Source organism: Orcinus orca, chromosome 4 (assembly GCF_937001465.1).
Source record: "Orcinus orca chromosome 4, mOrcOrc1.1, whole genome shotgun sequence".
NCBI classification, from domain to species: Eukaryota; Metazoa; Chordata; class Mammalia; order Artiodactyla; family Delphinidae; genus Orcinus; species Orcinus orca.
The window spans coordinates 37,296,946-37,323,367 of NC_064562.1; the positions used below are offsets into that span (position 1 = coordinate 37,296,946).

General features: G+C 37.9%; 1 protein-coding gene and 1 long non-coding RNA gene across 9 annotated transcripts in view; both read right to left on the minus strand.

The window, feature by feature from the left end:
- Nucleotides 1–26,422, minus strand: part of LOC125964228 (uncharacterized) — a 273,001-nt gene that overhangs the window by 115,537 nt on the left and 131,042 nt on the right. The gene's annotated exons all lie outside the window — the stretch shown is intronic.
- The window catches only part of KLHL2 (kelch like family member 2), a 129,379-nt gene that overhangs the window by 76,790 nt on the left and 26,167 nt on the right, over nucleotides 1–26,422 (minus strand). For 7 of the 8 annotated variants that reach the window (XM_033413383.2, XM_004283987.4, XM_033413377.2 and 4 more), the window contains 2 exons: nucleotides 26,111–26,217; nucleotides 9,689–9,810 (listed from right to left, as the gene is read on the minus strand). In XM_033413383.2, coding sequence (XP_033269274.1) covers nucleotides 9,689–9,810; nucleotides 26,111–26,217 — 229 coding nt within the window. Of the gene's footprint in view, nucleotides 1–9,688; nucleotides 9,811–26,110; nucleotides 26,218–26,422 lie in introns of those variants that run through there. The other variant, XM_033413388.1, reaches the window with a different exon arrangement.

The window sequence follows — 26,422 nt, forward strand, 5'->3', positions numbered from 1 at the left end:
CCGCTTGCTGCAACTAGAGAAAGCCCTCGTGCAGCCACAAAGACCCAACGCAGCCAAAAATAAATAAATAAATATTTTAAAAAAAACAGATGATCAGAAGTGCATTAATTTTACTAACCTGACAATGGGATTAATACATCAAGGTTCAAAAGGTAATAATTTTTAAAAATTGTATGTCAATAATGCTAGGGCTTATAAAACCTTTGGCTTATCTCAAACCACATATGCCAGAATCACAGATAAATTAACAGCTCTAGACTCTAACCACCTAAACTGGTTTGGACAGACAGACCCTTAACACTGGCCACATGCCAGATGCAAACGTCCTTTCTCCCACACAGGCTCCATACCTAAACATGAGGCAAAGATCAAAGATCAAGAAAAAATAATCCACCTGATAAGGATTTATTTCGAATTTTTCTCATCCTTGCACAAATTATTCAATGTTGCTTATAAGATGCTAAGTCATAATCAGGATAGAGTCATTTTTTGTTCATCAAGATAAATACCTTTTATATACCACATGCAGCGCCTTAAAACATGAACTCCAAAATGACTCAACCGTCTGGACATCTTCAAAGATTATGTATTTTAATGATATGAAGTTACAGCAAATAACATAATTACTAATGCTTCTGGAGTAACTAGCTTTTCTCCAAACAAGAACTTAAAAAACCACTTCAAGTGTGATGTCCATCTAGTTCTATAGGATATTTTTATAATAAAGCTACTAGATTATCTCAAACTAGCTGACCTCAATGGCTTCTTCCATATTAAATTTTAAATAAGTTCTTCATCTGTTCTATACTCTTAACTTATATAGAGTAAAACATAATTTAACTGGCATGATTAAAAATGGATGTTCTCATTGGTCAAATATTTTGGTTAAAATTATGAGGCTTACCGAGTTCTAACTTAAAACATAATAAAATACAGTTAAGATCAAAACTCAATTGTAAATAATTTAAAATTTTATAGTAATTATTAATGTAAAAGAAAGTCATCATTTTTGCCTCTGGATAATAAAAATAAACTAAAATTATCACTATTCTGGTAAAGTGATAAAATACTAAGTTAACAGATCTCTAGGTATTAGAATGTCAGATAAATTCACTCCCATGATAGGATTTTCATTGCTATACCATAAACCACCACTAATTCTAAAGGTTTGATTCAAGGCATTTTTTTTTTTTAAGTTTTAACAAGTGTTTTCCAAGCACATCCTCTGCCAAAACCCTTTTAGACACAAAGGACTTAATGCTCTACCTCATAAGAGAAACAGAGTTCAAGTGGAAAAACAGTAAGCTTTCTGTAGACTCTGCTACGAGAAATATCTGCAGCCACCACAGTCAAACCAATGGAAAAGGCTGTTATAAATCGAAGGTATGAAACAGTACTGCCATCACTCCAGAGTGCTGTCTCCACACTAATCCAAATACACAAGACTTGTTGGGTGGAGAGAAATCAATAGCAAATTAAGAATCTTTTTTTTTTTGGTCACAAATAATACATCCTGGTTATAAAGACTGAGAATATAGAGTAAGGGAAAGATTACATGAGCACTTTTTATCCAGCGATCCCAAACAATCTCAAATGAGTTCTTCTTCCTCACAGCCTCAAGTCTTTTTATTGCTGTTCCATTTTCTGGCTAACGTTCATAGAGCACTTTAATATTTTTAGAAGCTTTAACTAGTATATTTTACAACATTTCTACGAGGTGTCAAAGCATCATTAGCCTCATTTAATAGCTGTAAAACAGACAGAAAGGCTAATGTCTTACTCAAGGCCATTAGTGAAGTCAATAGTAAGTTCAAGATTTGAGGTTTGAATTCTAATAGGACAACTAGCCAGAGTCCACCGGCCCATGAAGTTTCTAGCAGACGGCCAATCTAAGGGCTCCTTATTATGTTGAGTTGTTCAACAATAATTTAAATATGCAGTATTATATACTCACTTAAATAATTTTATGCTAAGATGCCACTGTAAAAATTTGTAAAACTGTTCAGTAGATGTTTTGTTCACCTTGAAGATGAGCCTTCCTTCTACTGAACTCCTTTGGTACTTGGGCAACTTCTAAATGCGTGGCTGAGAATGGAGAATGGTCATTCAATCAGGATAACTAAAGGGCAGATCTAGAACATGACTGTAACCAAGCTTAAACCATAACCAAGTGTACAGTTATAGTCTCTGTCAGAAAAAATTATTTTTAACATAAGGTGCAAAATGGTCCATGTTATTCAATTTCCATATGGAGACAGATGGATAGTTCAAAAATACTACAGCCCTCTACCCTCTGGTTGGAATTCTGGCCTCAACAAGCACTGTGGCTGGTACAGTTTGTCACATGCTCAAGTGATTGAGGGTAGAAAAGACAACTACTGAATATCAAATGTTCAGAAATGGGTTATCTGAAGAGCAGTTATTTGTCAGAGTTTTTCTGGATACCACACAGTGTGGAGAGACACTGGATTTGATGGCACTCAATCAATATTCTAGTCACTAGAAATGTGTGTTTGATAGTTCATTAGAGCCCTCTCTTATCCATTTGAAGCAAACCCCCTTCTCTGTGACTCCACACTAACCACACAATCCTCTGATTACTAATTATATCACTTAGATACCTAGATCCTAAGAATGATGCACACTGGCTAATGTACACATATATACAGTCACTAGAAACACCCAATTACATGTAAAGTAAGAGGCTTTACATTTCTCAGGACAGAAGCCTTGCCTGTCTTGTTTGATATTGCATCACCAACAGCTGGAACATTGTCTGGCACAAAATGGATGCTCCATAAATTTTTAATGAACTATTATTGAAAATTGGAATTTACCAGGACCAATACTGGCAGTGGAAAAACAGGCAAGCTCAATAGCTTAGAAGTATGAAAGGGAAAGAGCAAGCCATGTATAAAAAGCAGTAAAATCGTTATTAATTTTTATGTGAACTAGCCTGGTCTAGCTGCAGACCTTAAAAGCCTTAAATCTTCAAGTTCAGTCCAATTCAGTCCTAAACTGATCCTGACCAAGACTGCAAAGTTTATTAGGAGCCTAATCAATGATTATGGCCCGTCATTAATCCTGATGTGCTAAATGTGGTGTGCTCCCCCAAAGCACCCCCATGCTTACCAAGCCACAATGTGAACCCTAAAGCCCCACAGAACTGAGCATGACCCCAGATTCTGGGTTTGCTGTCCGTTCCCTAACAGACATCACAATCCCAAACTTACTTAGCTCTGGTCATTACAACTGCCTAGCCCTTACCAAGTCTCTTTCCAGACAAGCCAGAACACAGGAGCTGTATGCTCGGATCACTGTTCACTCAGGGGAGCTCTTCCTGAATCAAAGACATTGTCATCAGCCTAACAGTAGGCACCACCACAAGACCCTGCTGCCATGCATCCTGAAGCACCTCATTCATATCTGAATTTGTCACTCATCCTTGAACATTTTAATTTGGAATGCATGCCACCCTCAATTTAAAAAATATTTATTGAGTGCTTGCCACCCGCCCTGCCCCAAATTATGCCCTTATTCTTAGCCCCATTTATTTCTGGCTCAAGCCTCAATCCCAACCGGGCTCACCTCTATATAACCAGTTATCTAATCACAGTGTTCCACAAGGTCTTATATAAGAAAGAACAGAATCATCCCTCTTTTTCAGACAAGAAAATCAGGCTCAGAGAGGTTAAGGAATATGGACAAGGTCACATGGCATTTAAATAGCAAAGCCAAGATTCAAATTCAGTTTAAGTCTATACTCTATCCATTACGTTTTGTTCCTTGTTCATTTTTTGTAGCATCAGGACAATCATCAGCATAGGCCTGACTACTGAGCAAATATTCTGTCAATGTCTGTTTAACTCATAGGGTGTCTTCAATGTCCATTTTTAAAATAAATATCCATGAACAGGAATCTCATTTCAATGTTTATTTACACAATGCAGAAATACAGCAAAAGCACCCTTTACCAACCTTCCCTTTTAACCTACTGGCCTGACTAACCAACTCTCCCACGCCCTCTGTACACTCTAACAGGCTTGCACAATTCTACTGCTCCTCTCCACCTGAGATGCAACTTACCAACTCATGCATGTTAGGTTTGCTCCCAATTTGTTTGGAACACTTGCACTTGTTACTGAAATTATATAACTTGAATAAGTATATGTAATCCAATGACATGTGCATGTAAAAAGAGAGCTTTTCTAAGAATGATTTGATCAATGTGTTACCACAAAAAAATTTCTCAATCAAATTAGACGTGTGAGAAATGTCAGAGAAAGTGTATAGTCCGAAGATGACTTTGCACTGAGATTTCTTTTCAAGTGTCTGAGCTCTCGCTGCACTTTAAAAGCACTGGGTAGTTAGAGCTGATGTATCAGTGTGGTGTGGTATGTGCAAGAACAAGCGTGTGGCTCTCCAAGCAGTGGGCCATACTTAGTTTTACAACAAAAGACTAGCATACAACTGTACAGTTACATGTTTGGGGTTAAAATAAAATATTTAGGGTATACAAGTACTCTTTTTTAACCGTTCCTCCCCTTCAGCCTTTTTTTGATTAAGTGGTCAACCATATCAACAGGACTCCTATCATGGAAGCCCCTCCTACGAGGCCCTCCTTTCAGGAGCCCTCAGCGGTAGAAGGCTCCACAATGACACACTGCTGTCACTTCTGGTCCCATATCAAACAACAAACACCCTGCCCTACACCACCAAGGAAATGGACACACGACCTTCGATTTTCTACTGTACTGAGGTTGTGTTAAACACTCTAGTGTGTTTATTACCAATAATTAATTTTAACTATCTCTTGAAAAACTCTTGTTTAAATTCTGTTCCTTTTTCGAACGAAAGTGAGTTATCTGTAATGAGGTGGATGGAGCCAGAATCTGTCATACAGAGTGAAGTAAGTCAGAAAGAGAAAAACAAATGCCATATGCTAATGCACATATATGGAATCTAAAAGACAGTACTGATGAACCTAGTGGCAGGGTAGGAATAAAGAGGCAGACGTAGAGAACGGACTTGAGGACACAGGGCAGGTAGGGGAAGCTGGGATGAAGTGAGAGAGTAGCACTGACATATATACACTACCAATTGTAAAACAGATAGCTAGTGGGAAGCTGCTGCATAGCACAGGGAGATCAGCTCAATGCTTTGTGCCCACCTAGAGGGGTGGGACAGAAAAGATAGGAGGGAGGCTCAAGAGGGAGGGGATATGGGGATATATGTACATGTATAGCTGATTCACTTTGTTGTACAGCAGAAACTAACTCTACATTGTAAAGCAATTATACTCCAACAAAGATATTAAAAAATAAATAAATTCTGCTCTTTTTTTAAAGAGATGAGACTTTCTATCTCAAATAATTCCAGTTTATGCAACATAAAAGTTTAAACAGTTCATGAACTGTTTAAAACACATCCATTCAAAATTATCAGATGCTTCTTCAATTCTGAGATGATAAAAGTTCTAATGTAGACAGAACCTATAGATGAACACTTATAATATTAATTTGGGAATAAGATCATTTACTTACATTGGTACTATTAATAGCCTTACCTTAGTTTTTCACACTTACATCAGGTGAAAAACTCTTATCTACTTTTAGCAAGCCAAAACAAATGCCCAAAAGCTGAGAAGTAAAAACATATGTAACAAAACCACAAATTTAGCAATAAAGTAAATGTTTTAAAAAACTCAAGATCCTTTAGGATTCTCCAAAATGTTCATCAACACATCAAATGAAGAATAATAAACCTTCAATAATTTTGGTGATATTGAAAAAATGTTTTTCAGTTATAAATGTACTTTTATTTTTGAATATACAAACTCTCTTTTTCAATAACACTAGTAGTTAATGACAACTTAATAGTTGCTGTGTGATGCTGAACTAATTACTTAACCTTTCTGAGCTTCCTCATTTGCAAAATAGAGTAATACCTATCTAATATACCGGTGAATATCAACTAAGACATATGTAAAATGCCTAGCACACAGTTGAAGATAAACCCATGTGAAAACCCTTCAAATACACACACACAAACATACACAAAAAGTCAAGTATTCTTAATGGGGAAGGTGGGAGGAGACAAAGTACATGCATTCTCTGAACATGTATGTCAAACTTCATGCATATATACTTTAGTGCCCTTTACTTGGGAAAGAGTTCAGTTTTTCATTAGCTTCTCAAAGGAGTCCATGACCCCAAAAAAGTTTACCTCCTTTTATAGTAGGCTTTGGCTTTATTTTCTCTGGTCCCATATATATAAAGTTTATAAAATTTGATTGGATACTTTAAACACAAGTAATTTAAATTATTCAACAGCAACAACAGCAAAAATATTCAATTAAAAGTGTGGTCATGGTAAAATATGTATTCTCCTTTTATTTCTCTTTAAAAAAAAAAAACAAATTCATTTGGCTCAAATTATTCCCCAACATTACCATAATTAAAAGCAACCATCGAAACTCAAAATCAAAGTTTGAAAACCAAAACAAAAAAACAACAGCAATAACAAAAGAAAAAATAATCAGGAAACCCTAAACAGACAGAATTAAAATCCTATTACTTATATAATAAATGACAATATTCCCTTCTTTAGAGTTAATCTTTCAAACTATTTCATTCCTTCATTTTGACTCAAAGTTAACAACATTCACTTCAAACAGTTATTATATATATTTTAAATCTGTGTAATAAGGAGACTGCATAGTATCGCAGAAGGGACCCTTAACTAGGAATCAGGGAAACCAGGGTTATGGTCCTGTTCTGTCACCAACTGACTCTAAGACAGCTGGACCTCAGCATTCTATGGCACTTTGCTTCTACATAAAAACATGCAGTCCCAAAGTAGAAGACTAAGATACCTGCTATCCTAAGACTACTTTATTACTAAAACAGAAATGTACAAAAGGGAGGTTACCTGACAAGAGATTTGATTCTAGGTCTAATGAGAAAATATACCAACAACAATAAACCTTTGAATTACAGAAAGTTCCATCCCCACTGTCAACACTCTCAGAGCAGATATACTCAGAGCAGAGCTTCTAGTTGGGGCCATTTAAAACTTTAGCTTCACATTAATAAGAATAACAGATACCTCCCCAGAACTGCTCCTTTCCTTAAGGTGAACAGCACTTAGAAGAAAGATTTAACAAAGTACAGACAGACAAAAATATACAAAATAGAGGAAACAGCAGTTTAGTGTGTCTTGATAGGTAAGTCCTTACTCTGTATTTCAATAAAAAATACTTGTTATGGGGCTTCCCTGGTTGCACAGTGGTTAAGAATCCACCTACCAATGCAGAGGACACGGGTTCAAGCCCTGGTCCGGGAAGATCCCCCATGCCGCAAAGCAACTAAGCCCATGTGCCACAACTACTGAGCCTGTGCTCTAGAACCCACTGGCCACAACTACTGAGCCCATGTGCCACAACTACTGAAGCTCGTGTGCCTAAAAAGCCCATGCTCCACAACAAGACAAGCCACTGCAATGAGAAGCCCGCACAACACAACGAAGAGTAGCCCCTGCTTGCCGCAACTAGAGAAAGCCCACGTGCAGCAATGAAAACCCAATGCAGCCAAAAATAAATTAATAAAATAAATAAATTTTAAAAATAAGAATAATAGAAAGAATTTTAAAAAATACTTGTTATGGAAAAGGTAGCTTATTTTAGTCAATTTTATTTCCAAACTGACTTTTGCAAAACAAGTATTTTTCAATGGAGTATAAAATAAGGCTTTATATACCAAGATACCCCTACAGTGAAGAAACATCCCTCTTCCAAAAAAGAACAAAAACAATGTGAATGTTAAGCATTTAATGAGTCTGCCAAGTACAACTCTTTCAATGTATTCCTGTAAGAGCTAGCAATATACACAAAGGCAAATTGGCAGGGCAAGAGGTTTTCTGAGAGGTGTGATGACTAACACTTCAGGACTGGAATATGACAGTTATTAAAAGAAACATGAGAAGCGTTCTCCCAGTTCCTCACAGGCCAATGTCTCTACCACAAGAGCTACTACAAACAGCATTCAGAGCTGAATTCACACACTCCAGTCTTGTAGGCCTAAACCACCTTTTGCAATTTTCCCCCATGTGACACATTATGTGAATCAAAGAAACCAATCAGTAATTCATTTACTGAAGGTCAGATATAGGGTACAGTGAGACTCAGGCACTCAAATGAATAAAAACAAGGAGCAAACGAAACCCAAGGTAAGGGTCGTGTTGAAACCAATGCCCCAGAATCCAGCAAATAGCACACCTGTACAGAAAAGACCAGAATGAGATGACACGTACCAAACATTTTCCTCCATGTTAAAAAAAGGTTCACATAGCATCTGATTCACACCTTTGTACATGACTTCAGGATCAACCAAGGCTTTTCAAATGCTTTACCTCATGAATGGGACTTCCAAGCAGAGGTTAACTGAGGCCATCTAAGGATCACCAGGAGGCCTTATCACTGCCAGTATTTAAGATTTAATAACAGCATGCTCTAACAAGTTAAAGTGAAAAGATTTCAGTCTCCAAATTCAAATATTTTGCAGCATATTTCAACTAGCTACAAGGGACAAAAGATTTCCTATTTGTACAAGTAGAATTTAGAGATTATTTCTTAAGAAGTTAGTCCTAGTTCTTTTTGCTGTCCTCAAAATACAGTCTACCTATTGGAAGGAGTATAAATAAATACAAACTTTTAGATGGCAATTTGGCATACCTATCAGAAATTAAAACATGAATGTACCTTTTGATCCAGCTATTACATGTTGAGGAATCTATCCCATGAAATTTTTGGATGCAAATATAAAAATGTTCATTCACTGCAACATTTTTGTAAAGGTGAAAAATCATATATGCTGATTAACATACAGGACACCACACAAAAGAATGAGCTGGACTCATATGTATTGACATGTAAAGAACTCCAAGACACTTTGTTCAGTGAAAAAAGCAAAGTTACAGAACAACAGGTATAGTAAAAGTATACTTATGTCAAGAAAATTGTGTGTGTGTGTGTGTGTGTGTGTGTGTGTGGGTGGGTGTAACTGCATAGAAAATGTTCTTAAAGATTAACACCAAACAGATAACAGAGGCTACCCTATGGGGAAAGAGAGTAAATCACAGAGTGTGGGATTGGTGAGTGCGAAGAGAAGTACAGTTTTAAAGAGGGACTTTTACTTTCTACTCCACATCTACCTCTATTAGTTAAACATTTACATCATATATATAAAACATTTGTTCTTTATAGAAAGTAAGAGAAGTGCGATGCCAACTTTTAGCTAAAATCTAGAATCACTAATAGAGGATGCTGAAATAGTCAAAGAAGTAAAGGCTGTTGGCTGCCAAAAACACCCTTTACAGACTTAACCTTCTAGGGAATAAAGGAAAATATGGGTAGCACTGTAGTTATAAATGAACATGACCGTGTCTTCATAAAATAACAAGCATCATTCAGAGAACTAAAGGATTTGTATCTTAGAACTTTGAGAATATAAAAGATACTGAAATCAGGAACATTATTAAAAAGCTATAATCATTATAATGTCTCTTAGAAATACAGTTTTAACAACAAATCCTATTACTTTGGTACAAAGTGTCTATGTATAGGTATGCCCTGTTGCATTAGAACACTGACATGTGTAAAGGACCAAGTGATATGAGGCGTCACCCTTACCTGTACATTCTCTTCTGTCACCTGAATCTCCGCCGTATAAACATAGTCAATCAGCATCCTCAGGGTCCAGCCGTCCACCTCCTTGATTCGAACTCTCTTTGCTCGGCTCTCACTCATCTCACCTGAAACACAAGGAGCAAGGCTGACGCTGCAGCAGACACCCAGCAGGAAGACCAAAACCCAGTCAGACGGGCACTCACTGTATTCAGGAGGCAACATGGTCAGCCACTTCAGCAGGCCTACAACATTCCCCTACCTCCCCTAAAAGCTTACCTGAGGAAACCATACAAGGTACTTCTGTTACCCACTTGTACCTGGAAATCACATCATGGCGATGAATATGCCACATGTCCAACTGCATGAACTCTTAATACCTGTAGAATTATAGGTTCAGGACCCAATGCGGTCCATGCCTTTTTTTGGTCCAATGTGTGGACAAAGAATGTCACCTGCCATAGCAGTAAACAAAGGATGTTGCAGCCATCAGCCATTGCAGGCCACCCCAGACTGTGCACATGAGGGGATTCAGAATGGGAAAAAAAAATAGGATACTGGCCCTAGATAGTTAAGGTGTGTATCAAAGGAATGATTTCAATGAGCCTAGATGCTTGTTATCTTCCCATACGTAGAAAAGTGCTAAATTTATTAACTTGTCCGGTTTTCTTTAATTGACAATAATCTTTTGATGTTCCGACTACCTGGTTCTTTTGCAAAAACTCCTACATATTCTGGCTCCTCCCTGACCTCTTTGGAGCAGTCCCTCAGAGAGATCTGAGAGGCTGCCTCCTGGGGTGAAGTCCTCCGAAAGTCCGCTGAATAAAGCATAATTCGCAGCTTCTAGGTTGTTCATTTTTTTAGTTGACAATGCTTTAGAGCAGTTTCTTTTCCTTTTGACTTTCTATTCAAGACTAGAACACAGCGTTACCCCGTGAGGCTAACTTCCAAGTTCCTGGTACTCACTCACAAGCACGCCAGTGCCTGCCCCTGCCCTCTGGGAAGACACACCTCTCAGATAGGAAACAATCAGAACACAAATTACAGAAGACGCCCAGGAAATGAAAGACAAAAGAGGGGTGTTAAAGAGGTGAGTCAATGGCCAAGGCAGATGGCAATGGGCCTTCTAGCCCAAGTTCCGTTCCTATTTGTCATCTGCAGCAACTTCATCTTGAAGTCATTTCCATACCAGTATTTATTACTAAAGCCAGATGGCCTTCTACATCACTGCCTGCTAAATAAGTGGTACAAGACCTCCCTCTTACTATCCACTGAACTAGTTAAGCATTCAGGGATCATAAATAAGATCCTCTCTTGTATAAAGAAACGGGGAAGCAGAAAAGAGAAGGGATGGCCCCTAAACCCAGGGGACTCATGGAGAGTTAGAAGCAGGTTTGGGCACGTATGTGCGCACATAAAATGGCCCAAGAATAGGGAAACATGAGCAATTGAATGGGGAAAGAAAACTCAATTAAAAACAAGACAGTCTAAAAATAATGTTGAGTGTTAGGGGACACCTTAGCAAAAAGGTTTAGTTCTACATTCATCAGGTTTCAGAGATAAAGGAAATATGAAAAACAATGCCACCATCCCTCACCTGTTAGAAAAACAACACAATGGCCTCAAGATTTCTTGAAAGTTCATTTCTTTTTCAGGTACAGTATACTGTCAGTGACCATAAATTATCAGAAAAGGCTATAGGAATCCATAATTATACAAAATTCCTTTGCAAACATAAACACTGGGAAGAGAGAAATAATATTAGTGAAGTATTAGTAACTACCTGCTTCCCTGGAGATTGTCTCTGACAAAAGCTCAAAAAAAGCTGTTCTCCTAAGAGCTAAAATATCTGAAAAACTATTATGCTACTTCCCAGGGGGGAAAACATCCACTGGTATTACAAGGGAAGAGAGAAAATTGATGATATGCTCCTGTTATATGTCTATATAGCAGGAAGACAAGGGATTGGGCTATGTATCTGCTGCCTCAGCACGTTTTGGGGTTCTTTTTTTTTTTCCTTTCATGAAAAAGGGGAAAGCATGTTTTTTTCCCCCTTAAAGAAAAGGGTAAAAAAAGCAAGGTCGAGGAATATGGAAACATAATTCTTCATGTACATATAAGGCACCTTCCTCTGTCCTAGTCTCTCTGGATCTTGTAGCTAGATGGGATTTGTGTCATCTGAAAGCTCTTTTGTGGTAAAGTGAGGACACTTTGGTAATTCCCACTTGGACTTTAGCGAGAGGCCACTCTAATTCATCTCTAGGGCCCCGGCGATGTGCAAAGCCCCACAGGGCCCGGGGCCACACAAGCATAAAGCCATGTACTTAGTTCTCAAGGAATTCACTCCTCAGGACTTAGGCATGATTTAGACAAAAACAAGTTTGACTTTAATTTACATGTATGACTGAAAAATTATAAGTTCTCTGCCAAGGAGTTTTTAATATTATAGTTTTTAAGGTATTGCTATAAGATGCACTGTGCTGATTCACATTCCTTAAGTGTCATTTTTAATATTAATTCTTTCTCTCCCAAGAAAACTGTATCTACTTCCAACAAATTCTATCTCTATCACACACTGCTTTAGAAATGCTTTAATCTTGGGGCTTCCCTGGTGGCGCAGTGGTTGAGAGTCCGCCTGCCAATGCAGGGGACACGGGTTCGTGCCCCGGTCCGGGAAGATCCCACATGCCGTGGAGCGGCTGGGCCTGTGAGCCGTGGCCACTGGGCCTGTGCGTCCGAGCCTGTGCTCCGCAACGGGACAGGCCACAACAGTGAGAGGCCCACGTACCGCAAAAAAAAAAAAAAAAAAAAAAAGGAAATGCTTTAATCTTTATTTTTCATATTAATTTACAAAAACAAATAGCTTGCCGCAGACTGTGTTAATAGTTTAAAAATTCCAATAACTATGAAAAACCAAAACACGTACCAAAGAGAGCTGTAAAAGCTACTTAGAGCTAATTCTAGTTGTTAAATATTATCTTACTTCTGTCCTTTGCTGTGTTTATAGAGATTTATTTTTGATAATGAGTTTTGTTTTTCTTTCTTTCTTTTTTTGGCCGTGCCATGTGGCTTGTGGGATCTTGGTTCTCCTACTAGGGACTGAACCCAGGCCCACAGCAGTGAAAACGCCAAGTCATAACCACTGGACCGCCAAGGAATTCCTGATAATGAATTTTTAAAAGATACCCAGTGATACTGTAAAGAGTGTAATCTCATAACATTTTTTTAACTTCCTGTCTTAGTGTTCTTCTCCTGTGTTTGATCATGTATTATAGAACTGAAGCTATACTATGATATCCACACAGATATCGCCACCCTCACCTCCTCTCCATCCCTACTGCCACTGTGCCACCTCTTCCTTCTTCCTCACCTCCAGGATGGACTCCACACATCTGACCATGGCACTCAAAAGCCTTCAGCTACTCCCAGTCCAGGCATGCAGGCCTGTCCATGTCCCACCCCTGCCTCACTATCCAGCCTCCACACTCTCTCTCCCACTTCTAGTCTTAATTTATATAAGAAAGGAACTTTGTGTAGTTTCCCATACACACCCAGCAATTTCCTACCTCGATGCCTCGGTCGAGCTTCCTCATCTCTGTCTCCTCATGCCCTCATTCCCCAGGCTAACCCCCACATATTCTTCGAGATTCAGCTGGAACCTCTCCAAGCAGCCTTGCCTGCTGATGACCCAAGGCTGGGTTAGGTTCTCACCCTAGGTTACCTCCTGCAAATCCACTCTGTCATAATAATATCTGGTTCTCCCCACCTGGATTCTTGAGCTTCCTGAGAGCAGGGATGACGTCTTTCTTACCTCTGTATCCCACAGTGCCTGACATATGGTAGATACCCAATAAATAATGGCTGTTTGAATGAATGACTAGAAAAGCGAAAAGTAAAACAAGTGCCAATTTTAAATGTAGCACCTTTACTTAACACAATTACTAACACTTAAGTTAGTCTTGAATATGGGTATTCTAGCTCTGAAGGATTTCAGTCAACAAACATTTATTGAACATCCACTATACAGGCCGAGCTAAGCACTTTCACTAATGAACACTGCACCATCTCTACTGTTTTTGAGAAAAGAAATGAAGTCCTCCAAATCGTAAAAGCTTACGGACACATGTATGGATAGAAACAACTCCATCTCAAGGAACTTAATCAGGACTCCTAAAGCCCAGAACAAACTGGTGACTGTATTTACCCATTCTGAAGTTCTAAAAAGTGAATAGGTTTAAGAGAGCAAACCCTAGGATCAATTAAAAACTCATGTGACTCTAATTTCAGTTATTGCTCAGCACATAAATTGAAAAAATAATAGAAATATAATACAGTACACTTTATACTATGTTGAAACCCTAAGAATTGAATGACAAGTTTACAGCCACATTTAATAAATAAATTTTATTCCATTACTCTTCAAGTTATACTTGTCACCTACTCCAATCATTGTTGCCCTTTTGCTCATTATTAGTCTCAGGTTACAAAGAAGCTACTGACACAATGGTATCTTCATTCTGGCAAGATGACCCGAATGCCCCTGTCAGGCACTGGCTATGGTGGCATGGTACATAATTCCCCAATTCTACAACTAATCTAAGGCAAACATGGTAACTACATTACCCCGCCAGTTTGGCTCTAGTTTGAGTATTCTAGAACAGGTCTCCCAGTTCCTAAAAGAAAAATTGGAAAGAGACAACCCCTCTCCTTCCTCGAGATGTTGGGTCCACTCTCGTAGACATCTTGCATTAATGGGGGAAGCAACCATAGGATAAAATTTTTAGTGAGGACAGCCGGGTGGCGAGACAGAAGGAAGAGGATCCCTGATGATCCGATCATACCTGGTGCCCAGCCTATTTTCCAGTTATGAGAGAATATATTTCCTTGCTACTTAAACCAGCTTAAGGGGAGTTTTCTGTTATATGCAGACTAAAGTTATATGCACTTTATGTGCAATGCCCTATTTAATGTTCTTCACAGCAGTCAGCGATATAAGAAATTACCTTTTCTTTATGTTTCCTCTCTAACCATTCCTCCTCTCCCCAAAGCCTAGGATAACACCTAGCACACAGAAGATGCTCAATGAGTACTCCTTCATGAAGGAAAGCACAAATCTTAGACAAATACAACATGCACACAACTTTTAAAATATCTCATATCTTAATCATTCAAATGATAATCTATCTTTTCCTATTCTACCTTACTAAATCATGTTCAATGTGACAAAAGAAATGATCAAAAAGCACCCCCAAAAAAGAAGAGTGAAAATAAAAATACAGTATTTCTCACTAGATTTCAGATATTTTATAGCCTGTGGCACCACAGAAGTCTCAAATATATTTGTTAAGAAAAATGGCATTTTAAATGCCACATTTGTACACAAACAAGTAATTTAAAAACACAAGAACTCAGGACTTCCCGGGAGGTCCATGGTTAAGGGACCATGCTTCCTTCGCAGGGGGCATGGGTTCGATCCCTGGTAGGGTAACTAAGATCCCGCATGCCGCGTGGCATGACCAAAAAAAACCAAAACAAACCAAACCAAACAAGGATGATAAAATAAATAAATAAAAACACAAGAACGCAATTTGATTTATTCTTTCTCAAGTAACAGTTAAACAACCTGGCCTTGATCTAAATTGGCCCGTATTTCACAAGAGAAAAACCTGTGACTACATCACAGAATTACTTTTCACCTCCCTTCTTCTACCCAAATACTTGGAACTACAATGAGTAACAGAATTCTTTTTTAGGTGATATAGTTTGAATGAAAAATTCACCTACAGTTTAGGGGAGATGAAAAACAAGGGCCAAAAAGAATATCTGTAGAGTCCCCATTTCCTAATAGGCGAGTCACAGGGAATAACAGGAGTACAAGGCAGCCCTGTGCCACTGCAGACACTTCTGCTTACTGCTGATCATTGAGCCAGAGTACACAAACATCACGGTGTGTGATGGGGTGGAAGCATGCCAAGGTCTACTTGTGGGCCTCGCCATATTTTTTATGACAGATAATATAAACATAATAGGACTTCAGACCAGGAAAACAGATAAACAATGGGCTCACAGTCGTCTAGCAAATCTTAAATGAATATATGTACACTAAACCACCTAGACCAGATTTTCATGTCTTCTTTAGGTAAAAAATCTAATCAAATCTCTGCCAAACTGCTGACTATTTAGTGGATTCAAAAGAAGAAAATGAACAAAGATTGCCAGAAAGGTAAATAGCATCCATTGTTGAAGAATCATAAAAGTCTAGCTTACTAATAAGCAAATGAAAAGATGCTCAACATCATTAGTCATTAGGGAAGTGCAAATTAAAACTATAAGAGATGCCATTTCACACCCATTAGAATGACCACAATTGGAAAAAAAAAAGATAGCAACAAGCGTTGGCAAGGATGTAGAGAAAGGGGAACAGTCATACATAACATAGGAATATAAAATGATGCAGCCAATTGGGGAAATAGCATAGCAATTTTTTAAAAGTTAAATATAAATTTACCATATGACCCAGGAATTCCACACATAGGTATCTACCACCATGAGACATCTGTCCACACAAAGAACTGCACATGAATTCATAGCAGCATTATTCTTTATTTTAATTTTTATTTCAATTTTGGCTGCATTGGGTCTTCATTGCTGCACGTGAGCTTTCTCTAGTTGTGGCAAGCAGGGGCTACTCTTCGTTGCAGTGCACGGGCTTCTCACTACAGTGGCTTCTCTTGTAGTGGAGCACGGGCTCCAGGCACGCAGGCTTCAGTAGCTGTGGTGCGCAGGCTCAGTAGTTGTGGCTTGCAGGCACTAGAGCACAGGCTCAGTAGTTGTGGCTCACAGGCTTAGCTGCTCCGCGGCATGTGGGATCTTCCCGGACCAGGGATCAAACACATGTCCCTTCATTGGCAGGTGGATTCTTAACCACTGCGCCACCAAGGAAGTCCCCAGCATTATTCTTAATAGCCAAAAATTGGAAACAACATAAATGTCCATCAGCTGGTAAATGAATAGTCAAAATGTGCCATTTTCATACAATGGAATCTACTTAGCAATAAAAAGGAACAGACTGATGATACATACTATGACATGGATGAACCTCAAAATTATTATGTGGGAACAAAAATGTTCTAAAGTTGATTTATGGTGATGGAAGTACTACTCAGTAAATTTACTAAAACTCACTGAACACTACAACATAAAATATGCCTCAATAAAGTTGTAAAAAAAAATCACAATTGAGGTACTCACTTCACATTTTATATGTGTCAGAAATTAACACAGAATCCCTATTTTGTATCTACTTTAGCACCTAGCAATCTAAGATTTGACCAAGTATTCTCAGGCAGAAACAGGCTGAACTGCAAGGACCCACCCACCAGTTAACTGAGATACATACTTAGGAATACTTATAGAATCAAGACATCGTCAGGGCCTCATTCCCATCATTAAGCAAAACTCACTTATTCAGAAATTGCATGTTCACTGAAACATGAAGAGGTGAGAACCATTAGGCAAAAAAAAAAAAGAAAAAGAGAGAAAAGAAAGAAAAGAGGGAAGCTGAAATATAGTTCAGATTCTTAAGTAAACAGAGAAGAAAAATAGAGACATAATGAGATCTCCCATCTCCAGCATCCACGTCTCTGGATGTCGAAGGCTCAGGGAGTCTGCAGACTCTAAGTATCATCTTTTGAAGGGAAAGGAAACTAACCCTGATCTTGTAATTGTAAGTTAATCACTACATTTTGTAACTGGAAAATAAAACATTTATCAAAAAGAGTCTGTGTGTAAGACGTTTTCAATCTTATATTCTTACAATATAAAGACATTTAGGAATTGAGGGTAAAAAATAATAATGATAATCATGATAATTACTGCCAACATTAATTGAACATTTCCTATGTGCCAAATAAAGGGCTAACATACATGATCTCACTTAATCTTTATAAGAATCCTAGGAAGTAAATATTATCATCCCCATTTTTCAGAAGAGGAAACTGAAGCCCAGATTGATGAAGTGATTAATGATCCCAAAGATCCAGTAACTCTGACAAGGAAGTGGCAATAACAGTGTCACCTGAAGGAAGGTCACTTACAGGGGCAGCACTTTACTAGTGAATTCCTAAATTAGGCCAATGCAGATCAAATACTCCTTTTGCAAACTAGAGATTCTGTTTAGAAAAGACTCCAGGAGTAATAAATAAGATGTAAACCGAAAGACTGAAGTGAATCCACGACATAAAAATTTGACTAATCCCATTTCAACTTTTCGAATCAGCCTCAGCTGAAGGCACCCTCCCCAAATCACTTGCCCAACTTGGCTCATGGCCCCTCTACTATCTTTCCTAAATCCTTGATTATTTAATTCAGTTCAGAACAGCCAGTATGTAATAGGCTGAAGAGTGAGGTGCCTCCAGACTGCTCTCTACTCCCAAACACTAAGCCCATTCTCTCCACATTGCTTTTTGCACTTTTCTTCATCTGTGAAAACCTTTACATTCATTATGTTTCAAGAAATGTCAGATCCCCTTCTCTCAATGCTGCCCATCACAGTCCTCACCATCTGTATTACTCCTTTGCACACACAGATCTTCCATAAACTATTACGTATTTAAAGTGTGCACATCTCATTTCCCCAGTGATATAATAAACTAGTGGGGCAGGAAGTATGCTATTTTTTTTTTTTTTTTTTTTTTTGGCGGTACACGGGCCTCTCACTGCTGTGGCCTCTCCCGCTGCAGAGCACAGGCTCCAGAGGCGCAGGCCCAGCGGCCATGGCCCACAGGCCCAGCTGCTCCATGGCATGTGGGACCCTCCCGGACTGGGTCACGCTAATATTGTTTTGTATTCCTTGAATTATCTAGCAAAATGTTAGGCCCAGGATATATTTAAGTTTCTAAAGTATGAATAGATTTGTATTTGTGCTTTTTTTCTATAACTGTATATGTATTTACAAGTATTTATTTGTCCTACCAATAAACTAAGATTATAAGCTCATTGTTGGAACAGATAATAACTTCATATCCTTGTACAGTACTGTATGCTTAAATTTTGTTTTTTTAAGAATGAGGTTAAGGGAGGGTGTGGCCAGGTGGCAGAGTAGGAAGACCTGGAGCTCACCAGCTCCTACAGGCACACCAAATTACAACAACTCACAGAGCAACTATAAATGAGAATGACCTGAAGACTAGCCGAGATTTCCCACAACTAAAGACATAGAAAAGGAACCACAATGAGAAGGATAGAAGGGGCAATGACATGACCTAGTCAAGACCCACTCACCCAGGTCAGCAACCCACAAACAAGATGATAATCACAATTACAGAGATTCTCCCCAAAGAGCAAGGGTTCTGAGCCCCACATTGGGCTCCCCAGTCCAGGAATCCTATACCGAGAAGACAAGCTCCCAGAACATCCGGCTTTGAAGGCCAGAAGGGCTTGGCTACATGAGAGCAAGAGGGCTGTAGGAAACAGAGACTCACCTGTTAAGGGTGTGTGCAAAACCTCATATACTCTGAGACCCAGAACAGAGGCAGTAGTTTGAAAGGAGCCTGGGTCAGACCTATCTTCTGATCTCAGAGAGCCTCCCAGAGAGGCAAGAGCTCACCCTGGGGTCACTGATGCTGGTGGCAGCCATTGTGGGGAGCTCGTTCTACCACAAGGACACTGGTGCTAGCAAGTGCCATTTTGGGGTCCACCCTATAGACTATCAGTGCCAGGGGCTTACCTGCCCACCAGTGGGCTGGCAGCAGCTGTATGCCCCAACCAGACCATGCAGACAGCCACATGGGAAGCCTACCCCACCCTGCCTGACCACAGCCACTGTGCAAGGCACAGTCTGGCAGCCAACCAGGCCAGGGGCCAGCCCTGCCTACCAGACCACCCACAGTACTCTTCCCACCACAACAGAAGGGGTCACACAGCCCACACAGGGGGTACCCCTAGAGCATACAGCTCTGAACAGGAGGGGAGTGAGCTGCTGGGCCCCACAGGATGTCAACTGCATAAGGCCACCTCTCCAAGATCCAGAAACTTAACCAACCTACCTGATACATAGAAATAAATACAGAAAATTGGGCAAAATGATGAGAGAGCAAAATATGTTCTAAACAAAGGAACAAGAGAAAACCTCAGAAAAAGAACTAAATGAAATGGAGAAAAGCAATCTACTTGATAAAGAATTCTAGGTAATGAACATTAAGATGCTCCACAAACTTGGCAGAAGAATTGGATGAACACAGTGAGAATTTTAACTGATAAGTAGTTAGAAAATACAAAGACACCCCAAACAGACCCGAAGATAAAATAACCAGAAAAAAAAAAAAAAAACCCTAGAATTAATGAACAGTATATTAGATGATACAGAGAAGTGGAATAGCAATCTGGAAGACAGACTAGTGGAAATCACCCAAGATGAACAGGAAAAAAAAGAATTTGAAAAAATGAGGGTAGTTTAAGAGACCTCTGGGACAACATCAAGTGTACTAACATTCACATTATAGGGGTACCAGAAGAAGAGAGAAAAGGGCAGAGAACTTAACTTGAAGAAATAGCAGGTGAAAACTTCCTTAACCTAGGGAAGGAAACAGACATCCAGGTAGAGGAAGTACAGAGTCCCAAACAAGAAGAATTGAAAGAGGTCCACACAACACATTATAATTAAAATGGCAAAAATTAAGGATAAAGAGAAAATCTTAAAAGCAGCAAGAGAATGCCCACAGACTGTCAACTGACTTTTCAGCAGAAACTTAACAGGCCAGGAGGACGGCCATGATATATTTCAAGTGATGAAAGGATAAAATGTACACCACAAATGCTCTATCTGCAAGACTCTCATTCAGATTTGAAGGACAGAGAAAGAGCTTTGCAGACGAGCAAAAGCTTAAAAAGTTCAGCACCACTAAACCAGCTTTACAAGTAACGTTCAAGGAATCTAAGTGAAAAAGAAAAGACCACAACTAGAAACATGAAAATTAGGAAAGGAAAATTCTCACTGGTAAAGGCAAACATATAGTAAAAGTCGTAGATCAACAACTTATAAAGATAGAAGGAAGGTTAAAAGTCAAAAGTAGTAAAATCATCTATATCCACAATAAATAATTAAGGAATACACAAAACGAAAAGATGTAAAACATGACATCAAAAACATTAAATATGGGGAGGTGGAAGTAAAAATACAGGGTTGTTACAATGCATTAGAACTGAAGAGATCCTCAACTTAAAGTAATCACGTATATAGATACACATAGTTGTTATATATGAACCTTATGGTAATAAACCAAAAACCTTTAATAGATGTATACACACACACAAAGAAAAAGGAGAAAAAGAAAGGAGTCCAAACATAACACTAAAGAGAGTCATCAAGTCACAAGAGAGTAGAGCAAAAGAAAAAATGAACAAAAGAGAACCAAAAACATGACCAGAAAACAATTAACAAAATGGCAATAAGTACGTACTTGTCAATAATTACTTTAAATGTAAATGAACAAACTGCTCTGATCAAAAGACAGAGTGGCTGAATGGATTAAAAAACAAGACCCATCTATATGCTACCTATAGGAGACTCACTTCCGATCTAAAGACACACACAGACTAAAAATGAAGGAATGGAAAAAATATTCCACATAAATGCAAATGAAAAAGAAAGCTGGGGTAGCAAATGCACATCAGACAAGACAGACTTTATTTTTTTTAAATTTTATTTCAGTTTACTTTTTTATACAGCTGGTTCTTATTAGTTATCTATTTTATACATATTAGTGTATATATGTCAATCCCAATCTCCCAATTCATCCCACCACCACCCCCACCCCCGCTTTCCCCCCTTGGTGTCCATATGTTGTTCTCTACATCTGTGTCTCTATAGACAAGACAGACTTTAAAACAAAGATGTTATTGAGAGACAAAGAAGGACATTACCATTTAATGATCAAGGAATCAATCCAAGAAGCAGATACAACAACTGTATATGTATATGCACCCAACATAGGAGCACCTAAATACATTAAGCAAATACTGGTAAACATAAAGGGAGAAACTGACAGTAATACAATAATAGTAGGGGACTTTAACACCCCATTTACATCTATGGACAAATCATCCAGAAAAAAAAATCAATATGGAAACATGGCATTAAATGACACATTAGACTAGACAGATTTCATAAATATTGATATATATAGAACATTTCAACCTAAAGCAGCAGAATACACATACTTTTCAAGTGCATATGGAACACTCTTCAGGACAGATCACATGCCACAAACTAAATCTGAATAAATTTAAGATAACTGAAATCATATCAATGGTATGAGCAGAGAAATCAACTACAAGAAAAAAAATGAAAAAACACAAACACATGAAGTCTAAACAATATGCTACTGAACAACCAATGGGTCACTGAAGAAATTAAAAGGAAATAAAAAAAAAATCTGGAGACAAATGAAAAAGAAACACAATCCAAACACAACAACACAACAATCCAAAATCTATGGAACACAGCAAAAGCTGTTCTAAGAGGAAAGTTTACAGCCATACAAGCATACCTCAGGAAATAAGAAAAATCTCAAAACAATCTAAACTTATACCTGAAGGAACCAGAAAAAGAAGAATAAACAAAACTTAAAGTTAGTAGAAGGAAAGAAATAATAAACATCAGTGCAGAAATAAATGAAATAAAGACTAAAAAAACAGAAAAGATTGATGAAAGAGCTGGTTCTTTGAAAAGATACACAAAATTAATAAACCTTTAGCCAGACTCATAAGAAAAAGAGAAGGCCCAATAAATAATCCAGAAATGAAAGAGAAATTACAAATTAAACCACAGAAATACACAGGATCATTAGAGATTACTTCGAACAATTATACGTCAACAAAATGAACAATTTACAATAGATACATTCCTAGGAACATACGATCTCCCAAGGCTGAATCAGGAAGAAACAGAAAATATGAACAGACCGGTTACCAGTAATGAAATTGAATCAGTAATTTAGAAAACTACCAACAAACAAAAGTCCAGGACCAGTAGGTGAATTCTACCAAACATTTAAAGAGTTAACACCTATTCTTCTCAAACTATTCCAAAAAATTGAAGATGAAGGAACACTCTGGAACACATTCTATAAGGCCAGCATCACCCTAGCAAAAAACAGGCAAAAACTTTTTCACAAAAAAGTAGAATTACAGGCCAATATCATTGATGAGCACAGATGCAAACATTCTCAAAATATTAGCAAACTGAATTCAACAATACATCAAAAGAATTATATACCATATCAAGTGGAATTTATCCTAGGGATGCAAGGATGGTTCAATATCCACAAATCAATCAATGCGATACACCACATTAACAAACTGAAGAATAAAAATGATATGATCATATCAATAGATGCAGAAAAAGCCACTGATAAAATTCAACATCCATTTATAATAAAAACTCTCTAGAAAGCAGGCATAGAGGGGACCTACCTCAATATAATAAAGGCCATATATGACAAGCCCACAGTTAACATCATATTCAATGATGAAAAGCTGAGAGCATTTCCTCTAAGATCAGGAACAAAACAAGGATGTCCACTCTCACCACTTTTATTCAACATAGTTTTGGAAGTCCTGGCCACAGCAATCAGAGAAGAAACATAAATAAAAGGAATCCAAATTGGAAAGGAAGAAGTAAAACTGTCACTGTCTACAGAGGACATGATACCATATATAGAAAATCCTAATGACGCTACCAAAACTATCAGAATTAATAAATGAATTCAGTAAAGATCCAGGATAAAAATGTAATACAGAAATCTGTTGTGTTTCTATACACTAATAACAAACTATCAGAAAGAGAAATTAAACAATCTCATTAACAATTTCATCAAAGAGAATAAAATACCTAGGAATAAATATAACCAAAGAGGCAAAAAACTTGTACTTTGAAAGCTATAAGACACTGATGAAAGAAATTGAAGACGACACAAACAAATGGAAAGATATACTGTGCTCATGGGTTGGAAGAATTAATATTGTTAAAATGACCATAAACCCTAAGGTAATCTACAGATTCAGTGCAATCCCTATCAAAATACCCATGACATTTTTCACAGAACTAGAACAAATAATTCTAAAATTTGTATGTAAACACAAAAGACCCCAAATAGCCAAAGCAATCTTGGGATAGGAGAACAAAGCTAGAGGTATCATGCTCCCTGATTTCAAATTATACTACAAAGCTACAGTAATCAAAACAGGCTGGTACTGGCACACACAAAAAAGATACATAGATCAATGTAACAGAATAGAGAGTAGAGAAATAAATCCAAACTTATATGGTCAATTAATCTCCAACAAAGGAGGCAATGGGGAACAGACAGTCTCTTCGATAAACAATGCTGGGAAAAGTGGACAGCTACATGCAAAAGAATCAAACTGGACTACTTTCTAGCACCATGCACAAAAATAAACTCAAAATGGATTAAAAACTTAAATGTAAGACCTAAAACCATAAAAGTCCTAGAAGAAAACATAGGCAGCATGGTCTTAGCAATATTTTTTGAATCTTTCTCCTCAGGCAAGGGCAAAAAAGCAAAAATGAACAAATGGTACTACATAAACTAAAAAGGTTTGGGGGCTTCCCTGGTAGCGCAGCGGTTGAGAGTCCACCTGCCGATGCAGGGGACACGGGTTCGTGCCCCGGTCCGGGAAGATCCCACATGCCGCGGAGCGGCTGGGCCCGTGAGCCATGGTCGCTGCGTCTGTGCGTCCGGAGCCTGTGCTCCACAACGGGAGAGGCCACAACAGTGAGAGGCCCGCGTACCACAAAAAAAAAAGTTTTTGCACAGCAAAGGAAACTATCAACAAAGGCAGCCTACCAAATGGAAGGAGGTATTTGCAAATGAACTACCCAATAAGGAGTTTCTATCCAAAATATACAAAGAACTCATAGAACTCAACAACAACAAAAAAATTGAAAAATGGGAGGAGTACTTGTATACACATTTTTCCAAAGAAGACATACAGATGGCCAACAGACATGTGAAAAGGTAGTCAGCATCACTAATCACCAGAGAAATGCAAATCAAAACCAGAATGAGATACTACCTCATACCTGTCAGAATGGCTATTTTCAAGAAGATAATAAATAACAAATATTGGTGAGGATGTAAAGAAAAGGAAGCCCTTGTGTACTGTTTGTGGGATTTTAAACTGGTACAACCACTATGGAAAACAGTATGGAGGTTCCTCAAAAAATTAAAAATAGAACTACCATATGATCCAGAAATTCCACTTCTGAAGAAAACATAAACAGTAATTGGAAAGATATGTGCACCCCTATGTTCATCACAGCATTATTTACAATAGCCAACAAATGCAAGCAACCTGTGTCCATTGACAGATAAATGGATAAAGAAGATGTGGTATATATATATATACAATGGATAGGCTTAAAAAAGAATGAAATCTTGCCATTTGCAACAACATGGATGGACCTAGAGGGTATCATGCTAAGTGAAATAAGTGAGACAGAGAATACAAATATCAAATGATTTCATATGTGAAATAAAAACATAAATAAATAAAATAAAATGAAAACAGACTCAACAGATACAGAGAACAAACGGTTCACAGAGGGGAGTATGGTGGGGGTGAGGTCGGGTGGGAGAATTAGGTGAATAGTTAAGTGATACAAACCTCCAGTTATAACGTAAATAAGCCATGGGGATGTAATATACAACAGCATAAGGACAATAATATTATAGTAACTTTGTATGGTGACAGATGGTTAAAGGACTTATCGTGGTGATCATTTCATAAAGCACGCAAATGTCAAACCATTATATAGTGTTCCTGAAACATAATATTGTACATCAACTATATTTTTAAAGGCTTCCAGTGTGGCAGGCACAAATTGCTTTTTTGCCAGAAATATTAAAATCATTTTATGTATTTTTACAGTTGCCTAAGTATCCACTCTATTTTCTTATATTTCTGAATCAAAAGGCATTAAATAAACATCTCTTTGTTCACTATAAACACTGGATGAGGCAAATGTGAAAATCATTTGAAGAAATGTGAAACAGTAAAAGCAATTTACTTTTGTCAAAATAAGAAAGTGCCAAAGGCTGTTATAAATGGCAAGAAGGCAAACTTAGCCAATATATGCAAATATAAATGTAAAGGGGGGAAACTGAGCATAAAATTGTATTTGTATGTAACATATACATGTATGTAATGGACACATGTATGTACACAACACCATTACAAGAATGAAAAACAAAGATGAGGAGTTATTTAAAACAAAGCAAGAGCATTTTCTTCTATTACAATGCTTAACTTCATAACAATAAAATGTTAATAAGGAAAGAAAATATGGAAAGAAAAGCCCAGATCTGTATACATTTTATAAACATCCATAACTAAAACATTTCATACCTGTAAACATGGCATGAAAGTAAGGACTACAGGCGGCCAGCACCACTCTGTGAGCAGAGATTTCCATGTCTTCAGCCACAATCGTGACATCACACAGCAAATTCTGACTGTTAACAAAACAGGGAGAGAATAATTTTAATAACAAGAGTAAGTGTATTGAACACCCTATGCAAAAATTTTATAGTAAAAGTCCAATTTTCTGAAGTTAAAACTAACTAAAAATTTCCATCCTTAAAAACAGGATACCCAAACATGAAGAACATAGAAAACAGTCATGACATAGGCCAACATGCCTTGGCCCTCACTCAGAAT